General features: G+C 39.8%; 2 protein-coding genes and 1 pseudogene across 3 annotated transcripts in view; 1 reads left to right on the forward strand and 2 right to left on the reverse strand.

The window, feature by feature from the left end:
• NETO2 (neuropilin and tolloid like 2) overlaps positions 1-18,600 on the reverse strand; it is an 85,636-nt gene that overhangs the window by 44,768 nt on the left and 22,268 nt on the right. The gene's annotated exons all lie outside the window — the stretch shown is intronic.
• On the forward strand, positions 301-420 carry LOC142432934 (small nucleolar RNA SNORA42/SNORA80 family; annotated as a pseudogene).
• On the reverse strand, positions 3,360-3,532 carry LOC142432712 (metallothionein-1G-like). Its single transcript, XM_075537946.1, has one exon. The coding sequence runs from the start codon at positions 3,530-3,532 to the stop codon at positions 3,362-3,364; it is 171 nt and encodes a 56-aa protein (XP_075394061.1). The 3' UTR covers positions 3,360-3,361.

The raw sequence follows: 18,600 nt of genomic DNA on the forward strand, positions 1-18,600 counted from the left end.
TTCCCCCACCGAATTCTCTTGTGAAGTCAAAATTCACCTCTAGTCTCAAGCCCTAAACCCCACTGAAGTCATCCTACATTAATCTAACTTCATATAATTATATCATACATCATGTAGTATTTTTAGTCTTAATTTTTTCACTTAGCAAATGCACTTGAGATTTTATTATGTTACTGCAGGTATCAATAGTTCTTTGTTTTTTCACTGTTGAGTAAATTCCCTTGAATGACTATAGTATATCTTTTAAATGGCTTTTACTTTTTGGTTGTGATAAAGTAGCTATAAATATTCATGTACAATGCTAGGTTTGGATTTATGAGAGGCCTCACAGTGTTCTATGCCAGAGCAAACTGTAGCCCTGAAACCATTGCCTTGCCTCCTAACCTGTAGGCATCCGGCAGTGAAGCAGGTTGCACAGGAGAAAATTAAAAAAAAATTCATGTACAGTTGTTTGTGCACAAGCTGTGTTAGAATGGTGATACCATTTACATTCACATCAAGATCATTGCAAAGTTTCAGCTGCTTTGCATCATCTCTAGCACCTTTAGCTTATAATTCTAGTGACGTCCAATTAAAGCATAATTACAACAGAATACTGTCCAATAAATGCTAGCAGATGAACGGTCTGGGTTAAGAATACATAAAATATAGTGGCTCAATAAATGGGATCAAGCATACCAATAAACATTTTGTTCTGTTGAACATCTAGTCACCATGCAGTAGAGCTGACTCAACAGCAGCAACAACTACAAAAACTAACGTTCTATCTGTAGTTTTGTGTTTCTGTAATGATTATATCTTTGGTAGAGGCTGTGTTCAAATCTCCTGCCCATTATGAAATAGGGTTCTTTGTATGTGTTTTTAAAAACAAAAAAACACCCATTTATTAGCTTAATTATAGCATGGCGTGGCTATGTTTTCTGTGCAGACTTTGTTACTGTTTCCTGCCATTTAGTCCACTCCACCTTGACAATCTGACTGAACTGTCATGATCCATAAGGGTTTCTTTACTTGATGTTTCCGAAGTAAATCAACAGGCTTTTCTTCCCAGTTTTTTCAGATCTGTCGGGCTGTCTTCCTATCAGGAAGCTTTTGGAAGAATCAGGAGTTCTAATAAAAGAGGTTGCCTTGCTTGCTGTCAGTCAAGATTTGCTCTCACTTCCTACAGACTGCCTGTATTTCTTATTATGTGGCCCCTCCATCTTCAAACTCAGCAAGAGCATCTCCCTTATGTTGAATCCCTCTTACACTTTGAATCTCTTTAGTGAGCAATAGCTCTGTGTTTCATGACTCCTCAATTAGCCCCTAGTTGGGTCATGCTCACTGAGGATAATCATTATTTGTTAATGTTAACTTCACATACATCTCACTAGAGAGGATTATAAAAAGGTATGGGTCATTGTCCCAGAATTCTGCCTACCAGAGTGAACTATAAATATTGCTTTTCTATTCCCAGAAGATTCTCACTGCTCTCCCAGATAAATGTAGGTCTTGAAAAATCACACACAGCCTCTGCACCCCTTGAGTTATAACCCTGACCATTTAAAAATCACACCTCATGCCTTATTTACTACTACTTTAATATTTTGTTATAATTTTGGTAAAAGCATGTACACAGTAAAAAAAATCCTTATTCAACTGTTTCTACACATAACACTCGGTGACATAGGTGACTTTCTTCTATTGTGATAGTGTTCTCATTATTTCCATTATAATTGTTCCACTCCCAGTAATTTAATGTTTGTTTCCGAAATTCAGCTGTCCTTAAGAGTAACTGCTATTCATTTGGAGGATTAATTTTTTAATGTTAAGCTTTTAAGCCTCTGAGAAACAAATGATTTACAAATATTTTCTGCCACCTGCTTGCTTCTATTTTCATTTGACGGTGTATCTTAAAAGCAAAATACTTTAGAATGATGAGGACAACAAATGAACAAATGTGCTTGACACAATGGATGTATGTATGGATTGTAGTAAGAGTTGTATGAGCCCTCAATAAAATGATTTTTCAAAAGCAAAATATTTTAAATTAAAATTATATATATTTTTAAACATTTTATTAGGGCTCATACAACTTTTATCATAATTCATACATACATCAATTGTATAAAGCACATCTGTACATTCATTGCCCTTATCATTTTCAAAGCATCTGCTCTCCACTTAAGCCCTTTGCATCAGGTCTCCCCTCCCTCTCTCCTCCCCCCTTCCTCATGAGCCCTTGATCATTTATAAATTATTATTTTGTCGTATCTTGCCCTGTCTGACATCTTCCTTCATCCCCTTTTCTTTTGTCTGTCCCCCAAGGAGGAGGTCACATGAAGTTCCTTTGTAATCGGTTCCCTCTTTCCAACCCACTCACCCTCTACCCTCCCAGTATCCCCACTCACACCCCTGGTCCTGAAGGTATCATTTGCCTTGGATTCCCTGTGCCTCCAGCTCCAGACCTGCAAGGTAGAATTCGGCTCATGATAGTGGGGGGGGGGGGCATTTAGGAACTAGAGGAAAGCTGTATTCTTCATCAGTGCTACATTGCACCTTGACTGACTCATCTCCTCCCCCAGACCCCTCTGCAAGGGGATCTCCAGTGGCCGACAAATGGGCTTTGGGTCTCCACTCTGCACTTCACTCTTCATTCACTATGGTAAGATTTTTTTTTTCTGTTGATGCCTTATACCTGATTCCTTCAACACCTCGAGGTTGCACAGGCTGGTGTGCTTCTTCTATGTGGGCTTTGTTGCTTCTAAGCTAGATGGCCGCTTGTTCACCTTCAAGCCTTTAAGACCTCAAACACTATCTCTTCTGATAGCCGGGCACCATCAGCTTTCTTCGCCACATTTGCTTATGCACCCATTTGTCCTCAGCAATCGTATCATGGGGATGTGCAACCCAATGATATGATTTTTTGTTCTTTGATGCCTGATAACTGATCCCTTGGAAACCATGATATCACACAGGCTGGTGTGTTCTTCCATGTGGGCTTTGTTGCTTCTGAGCTAGAAGGCCACTTGTTTATCTTCAAGCCTTTAAGACTACAGATGCTATATCATTTGATAGCCGGGCACCATCAGCTTTCTTCACTATATTTTTCTTTTATGGGTTGTCATACCTGAAAATTCAGAGCCATAAAATCATTTCTCCTATAATTTTCTTCTACAAGCTTTATAATTTAAATTTTTATGGTTATTTTTAGAAGTCATCACAGTTTATTAGTAAGATTCAAATATTTTATAGAAAAAAGAAACCAAAAATAAAAATAAAAAAAAAGAAAAAGAAACCAAGCAAAACATTTGGGACCGTGTAAAGAAGAAAACTTCAGATTTGTACAGGTCAGTATTTACATAAGGGCAGGGATCTCCCATCAGATGCAGCAGCTACACTTGTCCGATACCCCTTGGCAGATGCAGCCCTGGGCGCACTTGGCACAGCCAGCAGGGCAGCAGCTCTTTTTGCAGGATGTGCATCTGCAGTCTTTGCACTTGCAGGAGTCAGAGCAGGAGCTACCAGTGGCACAGGAGCAGTTGGGGTCCATGTCGAGCACGGAGCGGGCAGACGTCAGAAGGCTACTGAGCAAGTAGAAGGCTTCAAATTTTTATGTTTAAGTTTCCTTTTGTGTTAATTTTTGTATAATGTTTCATGTTGTTTTTTATATAATGCCATACTTCTTTTTCTTCTGAAATGTCTCATCAAAAATAAGTTATACAAATGAGTAGGCATCTCTTTCTGGATACTTTATTCTCTTCAGATACTTTGTATGTGTCCTTTCATCTATACCACAATGTTTTCATTTCTACAGCATTACTTTAGGCCTTGAAATCAGATATTTCAAGAAACGAAATGAGTCTTAACTCTTTTTTTCAAAATATATTTCCTCTACTTTGGGGCTCATTAACTTCTAGAATCAATTTGATGATATTTACAAAAGCATAGCTGAGTTTTGATTGAGATTTCAATCTATGCGGATGAATTTCAAGATAATGTGTGGGGTGCTCACATTCTCTAGCCTTGAAAACCCCGTCATGAAATTCTACCTTCCTTTTCATCACCAAGGCTGTATTTTCCAACTACTGATACTTCCTGTTTCCAAATCTCATATTCCAATCACCAGTAATTATAATGCATCTTGATTACATGATTGATCAATTTCAAACTGAAGAACTTGGCAGAATCCTTCAATGTCTTCATACCCAGCTTTAGTGGCAGGTGCATAAATTTGAATATAGTTATATTAACTGGTTTTCATTGTAGACATACATTGTCCTATCATATTCTGGTACTATGTCAGACAATGTTCCACTGCTGTTTATAAAGTTTTTAATGGCTAATCCTGTAGAGGTGGACTGCCTATACCTTTTTTTATAGTCTCTACTTAATCTGGAAGGTCTCTGAAACTTGTCCACCACAGCTGACCTTGCTGGTATTTGAAATATCAGTTGTACATCTTCCAATATCAAAACAAGAAACAAGTCAATATCAAAACAACAAACAGGCAGGTCTACTATAGCTATCTAATATTTACAATAAACTGTTATAGCACAAATTATCTAGTCTCTCATCTTGACCGTAAATGCTATTTGTTATACATTAAACTTCTTTTGTGTAATTCTGTACTTATTCAGTCTTATTAGTTCGTATATTCTAGGGACAACTTTGTGCTGCCCAATTACCACAAATTTCTATTTAAGATCAAGTTCTTTTACTTTGTTTTTATCTAAAATTATAATGTTTTTATTTACCCTTTGTTCTTCTAATGTGAATTTTAGAATTAGCTAGTCAAGTTTACATGCACTTTGATCATGTTATCAGAAGACACCAGGCCCTGGAAAAGGATATCATGCTTAATGAAGTAGAAGGATAGTGAAAAAGAGGAAGACCCTGGACAGGAGCTATGGGGATGGTTCAGGACTGGGCAGTGTTTTGTTCTATTTTATGCAGGATTGCTATGAGTTGGAGCCAACCCGACACCAACCAAATTCTACAAAATTTCTTACTAGGATTTGAATCAAATAAGTCAAAATTAATATGACTGATTAGGACAGAAGACTTAAAGAAAAAGTTGGCATCAGGTTAGAAGGCTCATTAGCCATTTCTGAAAAGCAAATAAAGTAACTTTGCTTGTTAAAAGTGAAGAGGACTTGAAATGCTTAATGATGAAGATCATGAACTATAGCATTCAGTCTGGATTACACTAAAACATAAACAAAAACCCACAAGTGGACCAATAGACAATAATGGTGATAAACATAAAAGATCAAAATGACCAAAAGCATATTATTTTACTTGGATCCACAATCAACACCCTTCAAAGGAGTACAATACTTATAAGAGTAATCAACAAATCAACTGGCTATCACTTGAAATGCTTCAACAAGCTGATGAAGCAGTAGAAACACTCACCTGTCCATAGTCCATGCCCAGAAATCTGGAAGACAGCTATTTGACCCATACTGAAAAGATCCATATTTATCCCCATTACAAAGCAAATAACCAAAACAAATTAATCACTGGTTATTATAAATAGAACAATCAAGTGTGGTATCATACTTACTCAATATGTATGCAGAGCATATAATCTTCAGAAATTGGACTTTAGGAAGAGCTACTCAGTATCAAGATCGGAGGGAAGCTTATTAACAACCTGCAATCTGCACATGATGCAACTCTGCTTGTTGAAAGCAAGGACATGAAGAACTTGCTGATGAAGACTGTGCATTATAACTCAATGTGAAGAAACCCCAAATCCTCACCACTGGATCAAACAGACATCATGATAAATGGAAAAAAGATTAAAATTGTCAAGGATTTAATTCTGCTTAGATCCACAATCAATGCTTATGGAATCAGCTGTCAAAATTTAAACAACATATCGCATTGAGTATATCTATTGCAAAAGACCTCTTTAACCTGCCTGGTGGTCTAATTTTGTCAGTAATTTTGTAACCAAATTCTTCATTGTGAAAAAATTACATAATCAGGGAAATCTGTATTCTGACATGACGGTGCCAAAAAATGGAGTTGCAAGTAACTTATTGGTGGTCCAATATACCATTTCCGCAGGGGTTTCCCCACCACTCCCTGAAGTATTATTAGACCCAGAAATTTCCAAATGTCTTCTTTGGTTACTGGTTGCCACTTTCTGCTTCTTGAAAATTTATGAAGCAATGTAGCGGATTGTTGTTCTTTGTACTGGTTGTCTCTGTAACAATTTTTTCAATGATCTCATCGGTCAGAAATAATTGTAGGTAAGCCAAAGGGTTGTGGTCAACGTCTACTTTCATAGCAGGTGCTCCAGTAGACAGGAATCTTGGGGGAGCTGCCTGATCTGTACCGCAGACAATAAAGCACCAAGTTCGCACATTGATGAGCTCAGGTGCGGAATCCTCACTTAACTGATCGGTGTCAGTGTTGGATGATGAATTTCCCCATGAACCGCTATCGCTCAATTCTGTGAGTAATTCTAAGTCACTGTCATTTATCTGGTCTAAAACTCCTTTTGTGTTAAAGTGACACTTTTTGATGCTCAGGACAAAACATTTCCAGGCAAAACATTTTCCAAATGACAGTAAAAGGGCAGGCAAGGCACTGGAGACTGATCTAGGGACAAATCTGAGGTGATTTCCTTTGATACAATGTAATCCTCATAGGTTACACTGTATCACTGTTTGTGTGTGTAGGTCTCTTTTAGACTTGCAGTTCTGAATTTCCTGCCCAGTTCTCTGCCCACCCCTAACCTCCTTGCGGCGACACTGCATGCAGAGAACACCGCTGGACCAGGGAGCCGTTAAGGGACTTCTCTGCAGTGTAATCCCGAGTGTGTCTCGGGGTTAGCGCCAGGGAGGCTAAAGTATTAAAGAGCAAAGATGTCACTTTGAAGACTAAGGCGCTTCTGACCAACACCATGGTATTTTCAATGGCCTCACATTCATGGTAGAGTTGAACACTGAATAAAGAAGAAAAAGCGAAAGCATTTGAATTAAAGTGTTGGCAAAGAATATCAAAAGTATCATGGACTTCCAGAATAACAAACAAATCTGTCTTAAAAGTACACCTAAAATAATTCACAGAATCGAGAATGGTGAGACTTCATCTCAAATACTTTGGAAATATTACCAAGAGACCCATCCCTGGAAAAGGCCATCATGCTTGGTAAAGTAGAAATCAATGAAACAATAAGACTGTCAAAGAGATGGATTGACACAACAATGAGCTATAACCATAACAATTTGAGCATGGCACAGGGCCGAGTATTGCTAATTCTGGTGTACCGAGGGTTGCTATAGGTTAGACCCTAACTTGACACCATGTAACATTTACTCTCATAAAGATGCACAGCCTCGGAACCCCTATACACCGCATAGCACATAAGGTTGCCGTGCATCAGAATCCATGGCAGCAGATTGCATACACTTATTCACTGTCATTAAATTGATTCTGATGCAGAGACCCTAAAAGGTCAGAGCAGAACTGCCCTTGAGGGTTTCTGAGGCTAAATATTTACAAGAGCAGACAACCTCATCTTTCTGGTGGGTTCAAGCAGGTAAATACTTTAACCACTGCTTAAAAATATTTTATGCGTAAGGTAAGATAAAATAATAATTTATAGATTATTAAGGGTTCATAAGCAGGGAAGAAAGGGGAGAGAAAAAAAGGAAAATGAGCTGATTCCAGGAGCCCAAGTGGAAGGCGAATTTTGAGAATGACGAGGGCAACAAATGTATAAGGGTGCTTTACTCAATTGATGTATGTATGGATTGTGATAAGAGTTGTATGAGCCCCAATGAAATGATATATTTTAAAACCACTTTATGATAAATACATTGTCATTTGCATTCATTTCCCGGTGCAACAGAGTTGATTGTTGACTAATAGCAACCCGATAGGACAGAGCAGAAAACCTCTTCTCTCTCTAGAAGAGCAACCAGTGGATTTGAACTACTGACTTTGTGTTTAGCAGACCAACACATAATCCACTGCTCTTTTTACACACACACACACACACACACACACACACACACTCTCTTCAGAAAATTGTACATTGTCTTTTTATAAATTTGCTAGCACATAAATACTAATACTATTCTTTTATAGTCTAAAACAACATTGTCATTATGGAAAAATTCAAAATGTGCAAACGTAGACAAAATAATAAAATAAACTTCAATGATTATTCATAGCCTGTCATGTTTCATTTTTGTCCTTCAGCCTGCCCATCACATATTAAGAAGTACATTGTAAATATCACTTTAGGGATAATATGTCCATGTATGTTTCTAAAAATTCCTCTAAAAATTAAACACATACAGGGCCTCCACAATACTATTATCATATTGTCACACCAAAAAAATTTAAAACTTCATAACATCATATACTAGTGTGCCAATTTCGAATTGTCAGAAAACCATAGAGTGCAACTAGGAATTGAAATCCTATACATTTACGATTAGGCATATACCCCAAAGAAAGAGACAAAAGAGGATACATGTTCTACCATGTTTACAGCAGCACAATTCACAACAGCAAGAAACTGGAAGCAGATCAACAGTGGAAAAATAAGGAACAATCACAAAAGAACAAATATTCTGAGTCCACTACTGTAAGGAGAGCCACCAATTAAACAAATCTTAAAGACCAATTCCCAAAGGGATAGAAAGTCTTCCTATTGGCAATGAACCATACATCATCATTCCTTTTCATTGCATTTCATAAGAACCACCTCAAAAGAGGAAACCTCCCATTGGCTGGGATCATTCCTTCAAGAAGGGGAAAAGGGGAGACCATCCACTTGATGCCATACAACAAATCAACAGACCCTCCATAGGAATGAGAGGAGAGCCTTACTGGAAAATCAAGTTAAGACCAGGAGAGAGGAACATCTAACTTTCAGTGGAGGCACTGAACTTTCTGTTGGTGAGTATGGTGGGTAATGGGGAGGAGCAATCTTGCATTGGGAAGGAATGTTAAACAATTGCAAGGAACGTAAGGGGAGAATAAACCTGGTACTTTGTTCCTAGGTAGACTCTAGAATGTTTGTACCGAACCCTCAGTGAACCATGTCATGGATCAAGTACTATGAAGACCTTAGATGCTGGTCCAACATAGCATCCCCCAACGACCACACCAGAAGGACTGAACATCAAAGCCCAACTGAACAAACTGGGCCCTACCTCAAAACTACCTGTAGCCTTTGAACTTAAGACTGAAATTCCCTGAAGGGGGAAGAAGCAAAGGATTGCCACACCAAGACCGTGGAAATGGCTGTCGTTGACCCTTGGATTGGACCCATGGCTTAGTGAGTGTCCAATGAAACACCAAATATTTAGTAGCTCAATGCTCCTAGAGTTAGTAAGGCAGGTATTAGTCTCATAGTCAAGAATCTGCCCTTGTTAGAAATGTTAAATGAATATTTCCACTAGAACCAACCCCCAAGCTCAATTAAACAGAGCGCAACTGATTAAGAAATCTGTACCAAGCAACAACTCATGGATTGCCGCTTGAAGTTGAACTGTATATGTATAAACTCATATAAACAGCACCTTAAATTCTGACATTGGATAAATTATTGATATTTTCAATGCAACTACTTTATACCCCAGGGGGATGATTGACAATGTTTCTCTATGTTTTTTGAACGGGGGTGGGGAGGTATTGATTTGTTTTTGTTTGTTGGTGGTAACTGGGGTTTTTTGTCTTATTATTTTTTTGGTCAAAATATGAAGGGGTACCAAAAAACCCCACCCTAGAATTTCCCTGGGCAAGCGGGGTTTCATACATTTTCCCCTCTAGGTGAGCACCAAGCAACTTGCCCTGAATGAGTGCACCCAATGGAATTGGCTGGGCAGGTTCTCTCTGGTCACAGTGAATTTTTTCATAAAAGCAGTTTCACTTGAACCTCATTTTTGTGTTGGCTGATTTAAAGGAACAGCATGTGAATATTAAAATGTGTTTCCTGTTCGGGAAAAATGCCACAGAAACTTGTGATAGTGAACACAGGTTTCAAAGACAGCGCTATGGAAAAAACTCAAATGTATGAGTAGTTCTCTCGTTTCAAAAGAGGTGAAATGTTGGTTGATGACAAACATCATTCTGGACATGTGTCAACTTCCCAAATGAAAATGGAGACTTAAAGTCTAGGTCAAACTGTCGATTAAGCTTTCTATTTAGACGTTCTGAAAAGATTGTGTAACAGCATGTGACCAAAAAAGCCTGATTAGCGGCAGATTGAGGGCTGTTTTTGCCATGACAATGCACCAGTTTGGGGCAAAAAACAGCATGCTTCTCTTGCCCCACGTATCTTACTCACCTGACCTTGCTCCATGCAACCTCTTTTTGTTTCCTCGATTACACAGGGACATGAAAGAATGATGATTTGATAATGTAGGAGAGGTAAAGAAAAAATGAGGGAAGTGTAGTCAGCCATGTAAACAAATGAGTTTGAAAACTGTTTCCAAGACTGGAATTGCAGATTTGACAAATGTATCAAATGTAATGGAGAATCTTTTTAAAAAAAATCATTTTATTCGGGACTCATACAACTCTTATGGCAATCCATACATACATCAATTGCGTAAAGGACATTTGTACATTCATTGCCCTCATCATCCTCAAAAAATTTGCTCTCCACTTAAGTCCCTGGCATCAGCTCCCAATTCCCACTCTGTCATGAACCCTTGATAATTTATAAATGATATCTTAAACTGACATCTCCCTTCACCCACTTTCCTGTTGTCCATCCCCCATATATATTGATCCTTGTAATCTGTACCCTTTCCACCCCACCCTCCCTCCACTCTCCTGGCATCCCCACTGGTTCTGAAGAGATAATAGCCCTGGATTCCCTGGATTTCCAGTTCCTATCTGTACCAGTGTACATCAATGTACATAATCTGGTCTAGCCAGATGTGTAAGGTAGAATTGGGATCATGATAGTGGGCGGGGGCAGGAGGGGAAGCATTTAGGAACTAGAAAGTTATATGTTTCATTGTTGCTATATTACACCCTGAATGGCTCGTCTCCTCCCCGAGATCCTTCCATAAAGGGGTGTCCAATTGCCTACAGATGGGCTTTGTGTCTCCACTCCGCACTCCCCCTTATTCACAATGATATGATTTTTTTGTTCTGATGATGTCTGATACCTGATCCCTTCAACACCTTGTGATCACACAGACTGGTGTGCTTCTTCCATGTAGGCTTTGATGCTTCTGAACTAGATGGCCGCTTGTTTATCTTCAAGCCTTTAAGACTCAAGATGCTATATCTTTTGATAGCCAGCATCTTCAGCTTTCTTCACATTTGCTTATGCACCCATTTGTCTTCAGTGATCATATCGGGGAGGTGCGCACACAATGATATGGTTTTTGTTCTTTGATGCCTGATACCTGATCCCTTCAGCACCACGTGATCACGCATGCTGGTGTGCTTCTTACATGTGGGTTTTGTTGCTTCTGTGCTAGATGGCAGCTTGTTTACCTTCAAGCCTTTAAGACTCCAGATGCTATATCTTTTGATAGCCAGGCACCATCAGCTTTGTTCACATTTGCTATGCACCCCACCCGCTTTGTCTTCAGCGATTGTGTCAGGTAGGTGAGCATCATGAAATGTCAGCTTAATAGAACAAAGTATTCTTGCATTGACGGAGTACTCAAGTGGAGGCCCAATGTCCATCTGCTACCTTAATACTAAATCTATACATACATGCACATAGATATATTCCCCCATCCTCATATACTTGCATATGTACATGCCTTTATTTAGACCTCTATAAATGCCCTTTGCCTCCTAGCTCTTTCCTCTATTTCCTCTTGTCCCACTATCATGCTCTGCCTTCATTTGGGTTTCAGGAACTTCTCTCGGTTACATTGCCCTTGATCACGCCCTACCAGGCCTCCTACACCCTCCTCACCACCGATTTGGATCACTTGTTGTTCCCTTGTCCCTGAGTTTGTTAACATCCCTTCCTTTCCCCGCACTTCCCCCTCTCCCTTGTCCCCCCAGAACTGTCGGTCCCATTGTTTTCTCCTCCAGATTGTTCATCCAACCTATCTTATTTAGACAGGCCTGCGGTGATAGTAACATGCACAAAAACAAGACAGAGAAAAAAACCAAGCAACAAAGGAAAATAAAACAATAACAATGAGCCAATGATAAAAAAACAAAACACAAGAAAGAAAAGCTTGTCATTAGTTAAAAGACTGTTTGTTGGCCTTTAGGAGTGTTTTCCAGTCAAGTCTGATGGAGCACCAAGCCCTGGCCCCAAAGTCTATTTTTGGTATTCCTTGGGGACCTCATTGCTCTGTTCCCCTTGCTGTTCTGTTCCACGCCCTTAAGTGTTTTGCCTCAGTGTGGTGGGGTCAGATCAGGTGCAATTCCCAGACTGTGTCATAGAAGTCTTTCAAAGTGATAGGGTGCTTTATTAAAATTTTAAATACATAACTTGGAGGGGTTGAATATGGATTTGGGGGAGGGGTACCCCTGCATCTGACTACTAAAGTAAACAAGATTCATTCACCACGTGTGGACAATTAGATTGATTCTGGGCTCTGCCATAATTTTGGCCCCAGTCCATATGGTTTATAACACAGATTGATATTTACCTTCATGAAGAGCTCACAGACAATAAAGGTGCTGGTACAGCAAAGTGTGGTAAAGAAAGTAGATGGAGCATTGTTATCAACTGGGATAAAGTCTGGGGTCTTTAAAAGTTTGTATTCAAACAAGGAGCTATCTAAATGAGACCTCAACTAAGTCTACATTGAAGACCCATACAAGCCTATGTGACCCAAAGATGACAGCAAAATCAAAACATAATGAAGAGTTACCAGAGCTTAAATTGTGAACACCAATTTGTAAAAGGCTAGGGAGGGCATTAGGAGCCTAAAATCCAGCTGCAGACTATCTAGTCAGATCCCTGCTGGCCAGGAGGCAAGGGATTTGAACAGTTTTATTATGAGACAGAGATTTGGGTGTTTGTTTTTTCTAAATGTTGGTGGTCTTTTTTTCCTACTCTTTATTTTTATCTTTAGTTTTTTTAATTGTTTTTATTATACTCCCCAGTTTACGAAGCACAGAACGAGTGGGTGCATAGAGTCAATAACTTATGCAATGGCTTGTAGGAGGGCAGGGATGAACTGAGGAACAAACAATGAATGCAGGAGGAGGGAGGGAACACTGTAACTGATTGTGATGATATATATACAACTTTTAAAAAAGAATGTAACTATGGAACTGCACAGTATTTCAATTTTTATCAAGAAAACTACTTTAAAAAAAGACACACAGAGTTGAAAAATGGTTAACATGGGTGAAGAAGGAAGTTTTTCCTTCGGGGATATTGAGTTCATTTTAATGATGGTGGAACAATTGGAAGAGGGCTAACAATAGGACTTTCATCAAGATGGCAACAAGGTAAGAGGGTCGCTGGGAGCTTGGAGGGGGCTGTTTAGATTGGGGACTGAGAGGCTGAATGGGGTAATGGGAACATATAATTAAGACTTGCAACAGCCTGAAGCTAGTCTCCGGCCACGGCATTGTCCTCTGCCCCCCACCACACACACCTATTCTCACGGCACAGCACCAGTGATCTGTGGCCTGGTGCCAGGGAAACCTGAGCCTGTGCTACACACACTGTTGCAATTCATGCCACGGCCACACACCACCTGCCAACAATCCACAGCCTCTGGCACTGAAGCTGAAGGCTGCCTACAGCCTTCCCATGATGCTCCCTACCTTGGCCAGATCCCTCCACACTATCCAAACACTGCTTTTGCTACTATGATTGGATGCCACGTGCCCCCTGCCCATGGGTCCTCCCACTACAGCCAGGTACCCCCTTACCATCTGATTGTGACTCACGTGGCTGCAACCAGAGCTCACCCGTCACCTGCCTATCCGAGGTGCCTTCCACCACAGCTGGGCCCCTTTCACCATCCAATTGCGGCTCCCCCAGCCACAACTGGAGCCCACCCTCCACCGACCTGAGGATCTTTCAGACATGGTCAGAATCCACCTGCCACCCGCCCACGGTGCTTACCTTTCAGGTCCAGAACACATCTGCCATTCACCTATGCCTCCAGTCACTGCGGCCAGAGCTTGCTCACTGTATACCCATGACTCATGACACTGAAACCAGAGCTAGCCCGCATCTGCCTACAGCTGTCAGCCACAGCAAGATACCCCCTCCATCATCTACTTGTGGCACATACCAACACAGCAGGAACCCAGCTGCCATTAGTCCATGGCTAATGCCATCATGGCGGAACCTTGGCCCTGCCCACCCATGGCCCCCCTGCTGGCTTGCTCTGGATAAGTGACTCTCCCAACAGTCCTCACTGGCCTTGCTGTACCCCAGCTACACAGGCCACATGCCACTACACCACTGCTGGCCCTTCAGATCTGCCTGTTTGGCCCAGCCCCATGGTCATCCCGCTGGCCCAGCACATTGCATGCCACTGTTGACCCCAGCCCACCTTCCACAGCTTCCAGCCATCGCCAAAACCCACACCTCTGTGGCTTTGCAAGCAATAAACCTGCACAACACCACCCTAACCGCCTGCAACCTCCGTGTCCATGCTGCTTGAAAGGGCCACCCAATCGGGTCTCTAAATAGCCTCCAGAGAAAAGTCCTTGACACCTGGGAAAATGGTGCTGCGCTCCTCCAAAATGACAGGCAGGGAGCAAACTGCATTAACAACCTCAACAAGAAAGCAACAGAAACAAAATGTAATGTCAGAGGATGACCTGGACCTAACGACTCTCATAGAAGAAGCAGAAGTAGACCCACCACAGAAATAAATCTTTAGAATGCTGCTTAGAGTCATACAGGTTAAGAGAGAATCAATAAAAAAAGGAGGAAACAATAGAGAAGATACAGTCCACATACCAAGGGAAATACAAGAGTTAAGGGACGAGGCAACAGAGTCAAAGAATAAGATGAGACCACATGAACAGACTAGAAGAAATGAAGAATCGGTGTATCAGTGAGTGTGTTAGTCTGGGTACTTTAAAGAAACAAATCCACAGAAACTCATGTACATGAGAGAGTTTTAATATAAAGCTTAAGTGCGCATCAAAAAACATCCCAACCCAGTGTTGCCCAAGTCCAGAATTCCAACATTTCCTCCTCTCACTATTATGGCCTTAGTTTTACCTAACTAATCTTGCTAGTCCTGCTAGTATGTATATGGGTACAACCAAGATCTTCCAGTGCATAAAATTCAAGATAGATTATCCCCTCAGAAATAGTAAGGGGAGTCTTGACTTGCTGAGGATATGGGGTGAAAGGGGGAAAAGGTGGGGAAGGGAAAGAGCTATAATGACTGTCTCACTCCATTTGAAGGGAATGAACATCAGAATTTAAGGAGAATGGATACATGGGAAGGTGTAAATGAATACAAAATTATAATATTAATATATAATATACTGAGGGTTGAGGAGGGTGGTAGTGTGGAGGAGGGAGGATAAATGGGGCTGATCTCAAGGAGTTCAAGAAAAGAAAATGTATTCAATATGATGAGGGCAGCAATTGTACAACGATGGATTGCAACAATAATGGTTGCACATGAAGAGTGTGATCAATAACACTGAATTATACACGTAGAATTGGAGAACATTTTATTTTTGACCAAAATTAAAAAAAAAACTACATTAGTAACAATGAGTACTAAGAAGATAATGTTCTAAAACAGATTGTGGTAATGCTCATACAACTCTCCTTGATATGACTTAACTGCTGCATTGTACGATATGTGGATGAAGTTGCCATTGAAACTCTTAACATTTCAACTTGTCTTTTCTTAAATCCAGAGGCTCCTTTGCCTTCTCATAACTATTTAAATCTAGATATTTTTTCTGGTATTGTTCCCCAAGCCCTTTTATCAATGAAAATATTCTAATTACTTTTCTCTTTGAATTATAAAGTTTACTTTATACTTGGTTTTCTTATGATAGATTTTCATTTCTGCTCTAGTTGATGTCATGAGGTTTCTATACGTCTAATGCTGTATATGAGGTTTTCTCCTCCTAGCTCAGTCTTGCCAAACAATTGTTAATTGGTAAGAGCAAGCCAATTTTGGTTTTAATTTTTTCATATCTTAGCATAAATTTCATCAATTCTGCTTTTATTCATATCATTTTACTTTCTTTGTATTTATTTCCATTCTTTTAATTTCTTAAGTGTAATTTTAGTTCATTCATGTTCAATTTGTTTTTATTCTGAAGGAAAACTTTATGTTCATAAATTTTCTCTTCATACTTTAGCTACATCACAAATCTTGATTTGCAGTATTTCATAAGCAATTATATTTTCAAATTGAGTTGTTAATTACTAAGAGAGGTACATAAAACTTACCCCTATAATTGAACATTTCTTAATTTTTCCCTGGAAGCTATCAAATATTTTATAAATTGTGATGTTATCTTAAAACAAAAAATTAAAAGTCTATTTTCCTGGTAGATTAGTGACTTTGATTTCTAGGTGTTACCCCTCTCTACATTTCTACTCCATAAAAATTTCCCTCTTTCGGAGAGGCAGGGATAAGGAGGTGGTATTGACCAACCCAGGGAAAAGGAGCAACAAGTGATCCAAAATTACTGACAAGGAGGATATGAGAGGCCTGGCAGGGATTCAGCATGGTCAATGTAACTTTGAGAAACTGCTGAAACCCAAAGGAAGGCTGAACATGATAGTGGGACAAGGGGAAAGTAAAAGGAAATAGGGGAAATTGTGAACTAGGAGACAAAGGGTATTTATAGAGGTCTAAATACAGTCATGTACATATGTAAGTATATTTATACAGGAAATAGGTGGAGAAATAGATCTATGTGCATATATTTATAGGTTTAGTATTAAGGAAGCAGATGGACATTGAGCCTACACTCAAATACATACTCAATGCAAAAACACTTTGTTCTATTAAATTGGCATTCCATGATGCACACCTACCCAACAGGATCACTGAAGACAAATGTGTGCATATGCAAATATGGTGAAGAAAGCTGATGATGTCCGGCTATCAAAAGATATAGTGTCTGGGGTCTTAAAGGCTTGCAGGTAAACAAGCAGCCATTAAGCTCAGAAGCATTAAAGACCACATGGAAGAAGCACACCAGCCTGTGTGAGCACAAGGTGTAGAAGGGACCAGGTATCAGACATCAAAGAACAAAAAATAACATCAGTGGGTGCCCACCTTCCCAATATGATCACTGAAGACAAAGGTGTGCATAAGCAAATGTGGTGAAGAAAGCTGATGGTGCCTGGCTACCAAAAGATATAGCGTTTGGGGTCTTAAAGGCTTGAAGGCATCAAAGAACAAAATATCATATCATTTTAAATGTGGGTGAGTGCAGAGTGGAGATCCAAAGCCCATCTGTAGGCAACTGGACACCACCTTACTGAAGGATTGTGGGGAAGAGACGAGCCTGTCAGGGTACATGGTATTAACGATGAAACATACAATTTTCCTCTAGTTCTTAAATGCTTCCTCTCCCAGACTATCATGATCCCAATTCTACCTTACAAATCTGGCTAGACCAGAGGATGTACATTGGTACAGATAGGAACTGGAAACACAGGGAATCCAGGACAGATGATCCCTTCAGGAGAGTCGTGATGCCTGGAGGGTGGAGGGAAGGTGGGGTAGAAAAGGGAGACAATCGACAGTGTAAGATATGACAAAATAATAATAATTTATAAATTATCAAGGGCTCATGAGGGAGGGGGAAACAGGGAAGGAGGGGGAAAATGAGGAGCTGAAATGAGGGATCAAGTAGAAAGCAAATGTTTTGAGAATGATGATGGTAACAAATGCACAAATGTGCTTTACACAATTGATGTATGTATGTATGGTGAAAAGAATTGTATGAGCCCCCAATAAAATGATTTTTTAAAAACCAAAAAGTAAAAAAAGAATTACCCTCTGTCTTTGGAACTTACAATGCTTTAAAAAGGTTATTTTGTTATATTTTATCTAATGTTTCTAGATGTTCATGACCATACAGAGGTGCCTCAGAAGACACACCTGACAACCTACTTCTGAAAAATCACACTGAAAGGCCTGTGTAGCACAGAGGAGTCCTGTTAGCACAGGAGGTTACACCTTGGGCTGCCAATCACAAGGCCAGCAAGTTCAAAGCAACCAGCCACTCTGCAGGAGAAAAATGATGGGCTTTCTACTCCTGTAAAGATCTTTAGTCTCAGAAACCATAGTGGAAGTTCTACTTTGTCCAAAGGATCACTAAGAGTCAGAATTGACTTAGTAATTGCAGTGAGGTTTTGAGTTTGAAGGAGCAGAGATATACTCCAACACTTCTGGGGTAACCATTAATTAAAATCTGACAGGGGCTGATATAATTCATCATTTTACTCTAATCATAAATCTTTTTTTCCCCAAGTAAATCTTAAAAAGGGATCTTACTTTTTCCTTTTTAATCATTTTATTGGGGCTTATACGGTTATCACAATCCATATATACATCCATTGTGTCAAGCACATTTGCAGATTTGTTGCCATCATTCTCAAAACATCTGCTTTCTACTCGAGCTGCTGGCATCAGCTCCTCATTTTTCCCCTCCTTCATTACCCCTCCCTCACAAACCCTTGATAAATTA

Source organism: Tenrec ecaudatus, chromosome 18 (genome assembly GCF_050624435.1).
Source record: "Tenrec ecaudatus isolate mTenEca1 chromosome 18, mTenEca1.hap1, whole genome shotgun sequence".
Taxonomy (NCBI): Eukaryota; Metazoa; Chordata; class Mammalia; order Afrosoricida; family Tenrecidae; genus Tenrec; species Tenrec ecaudatus.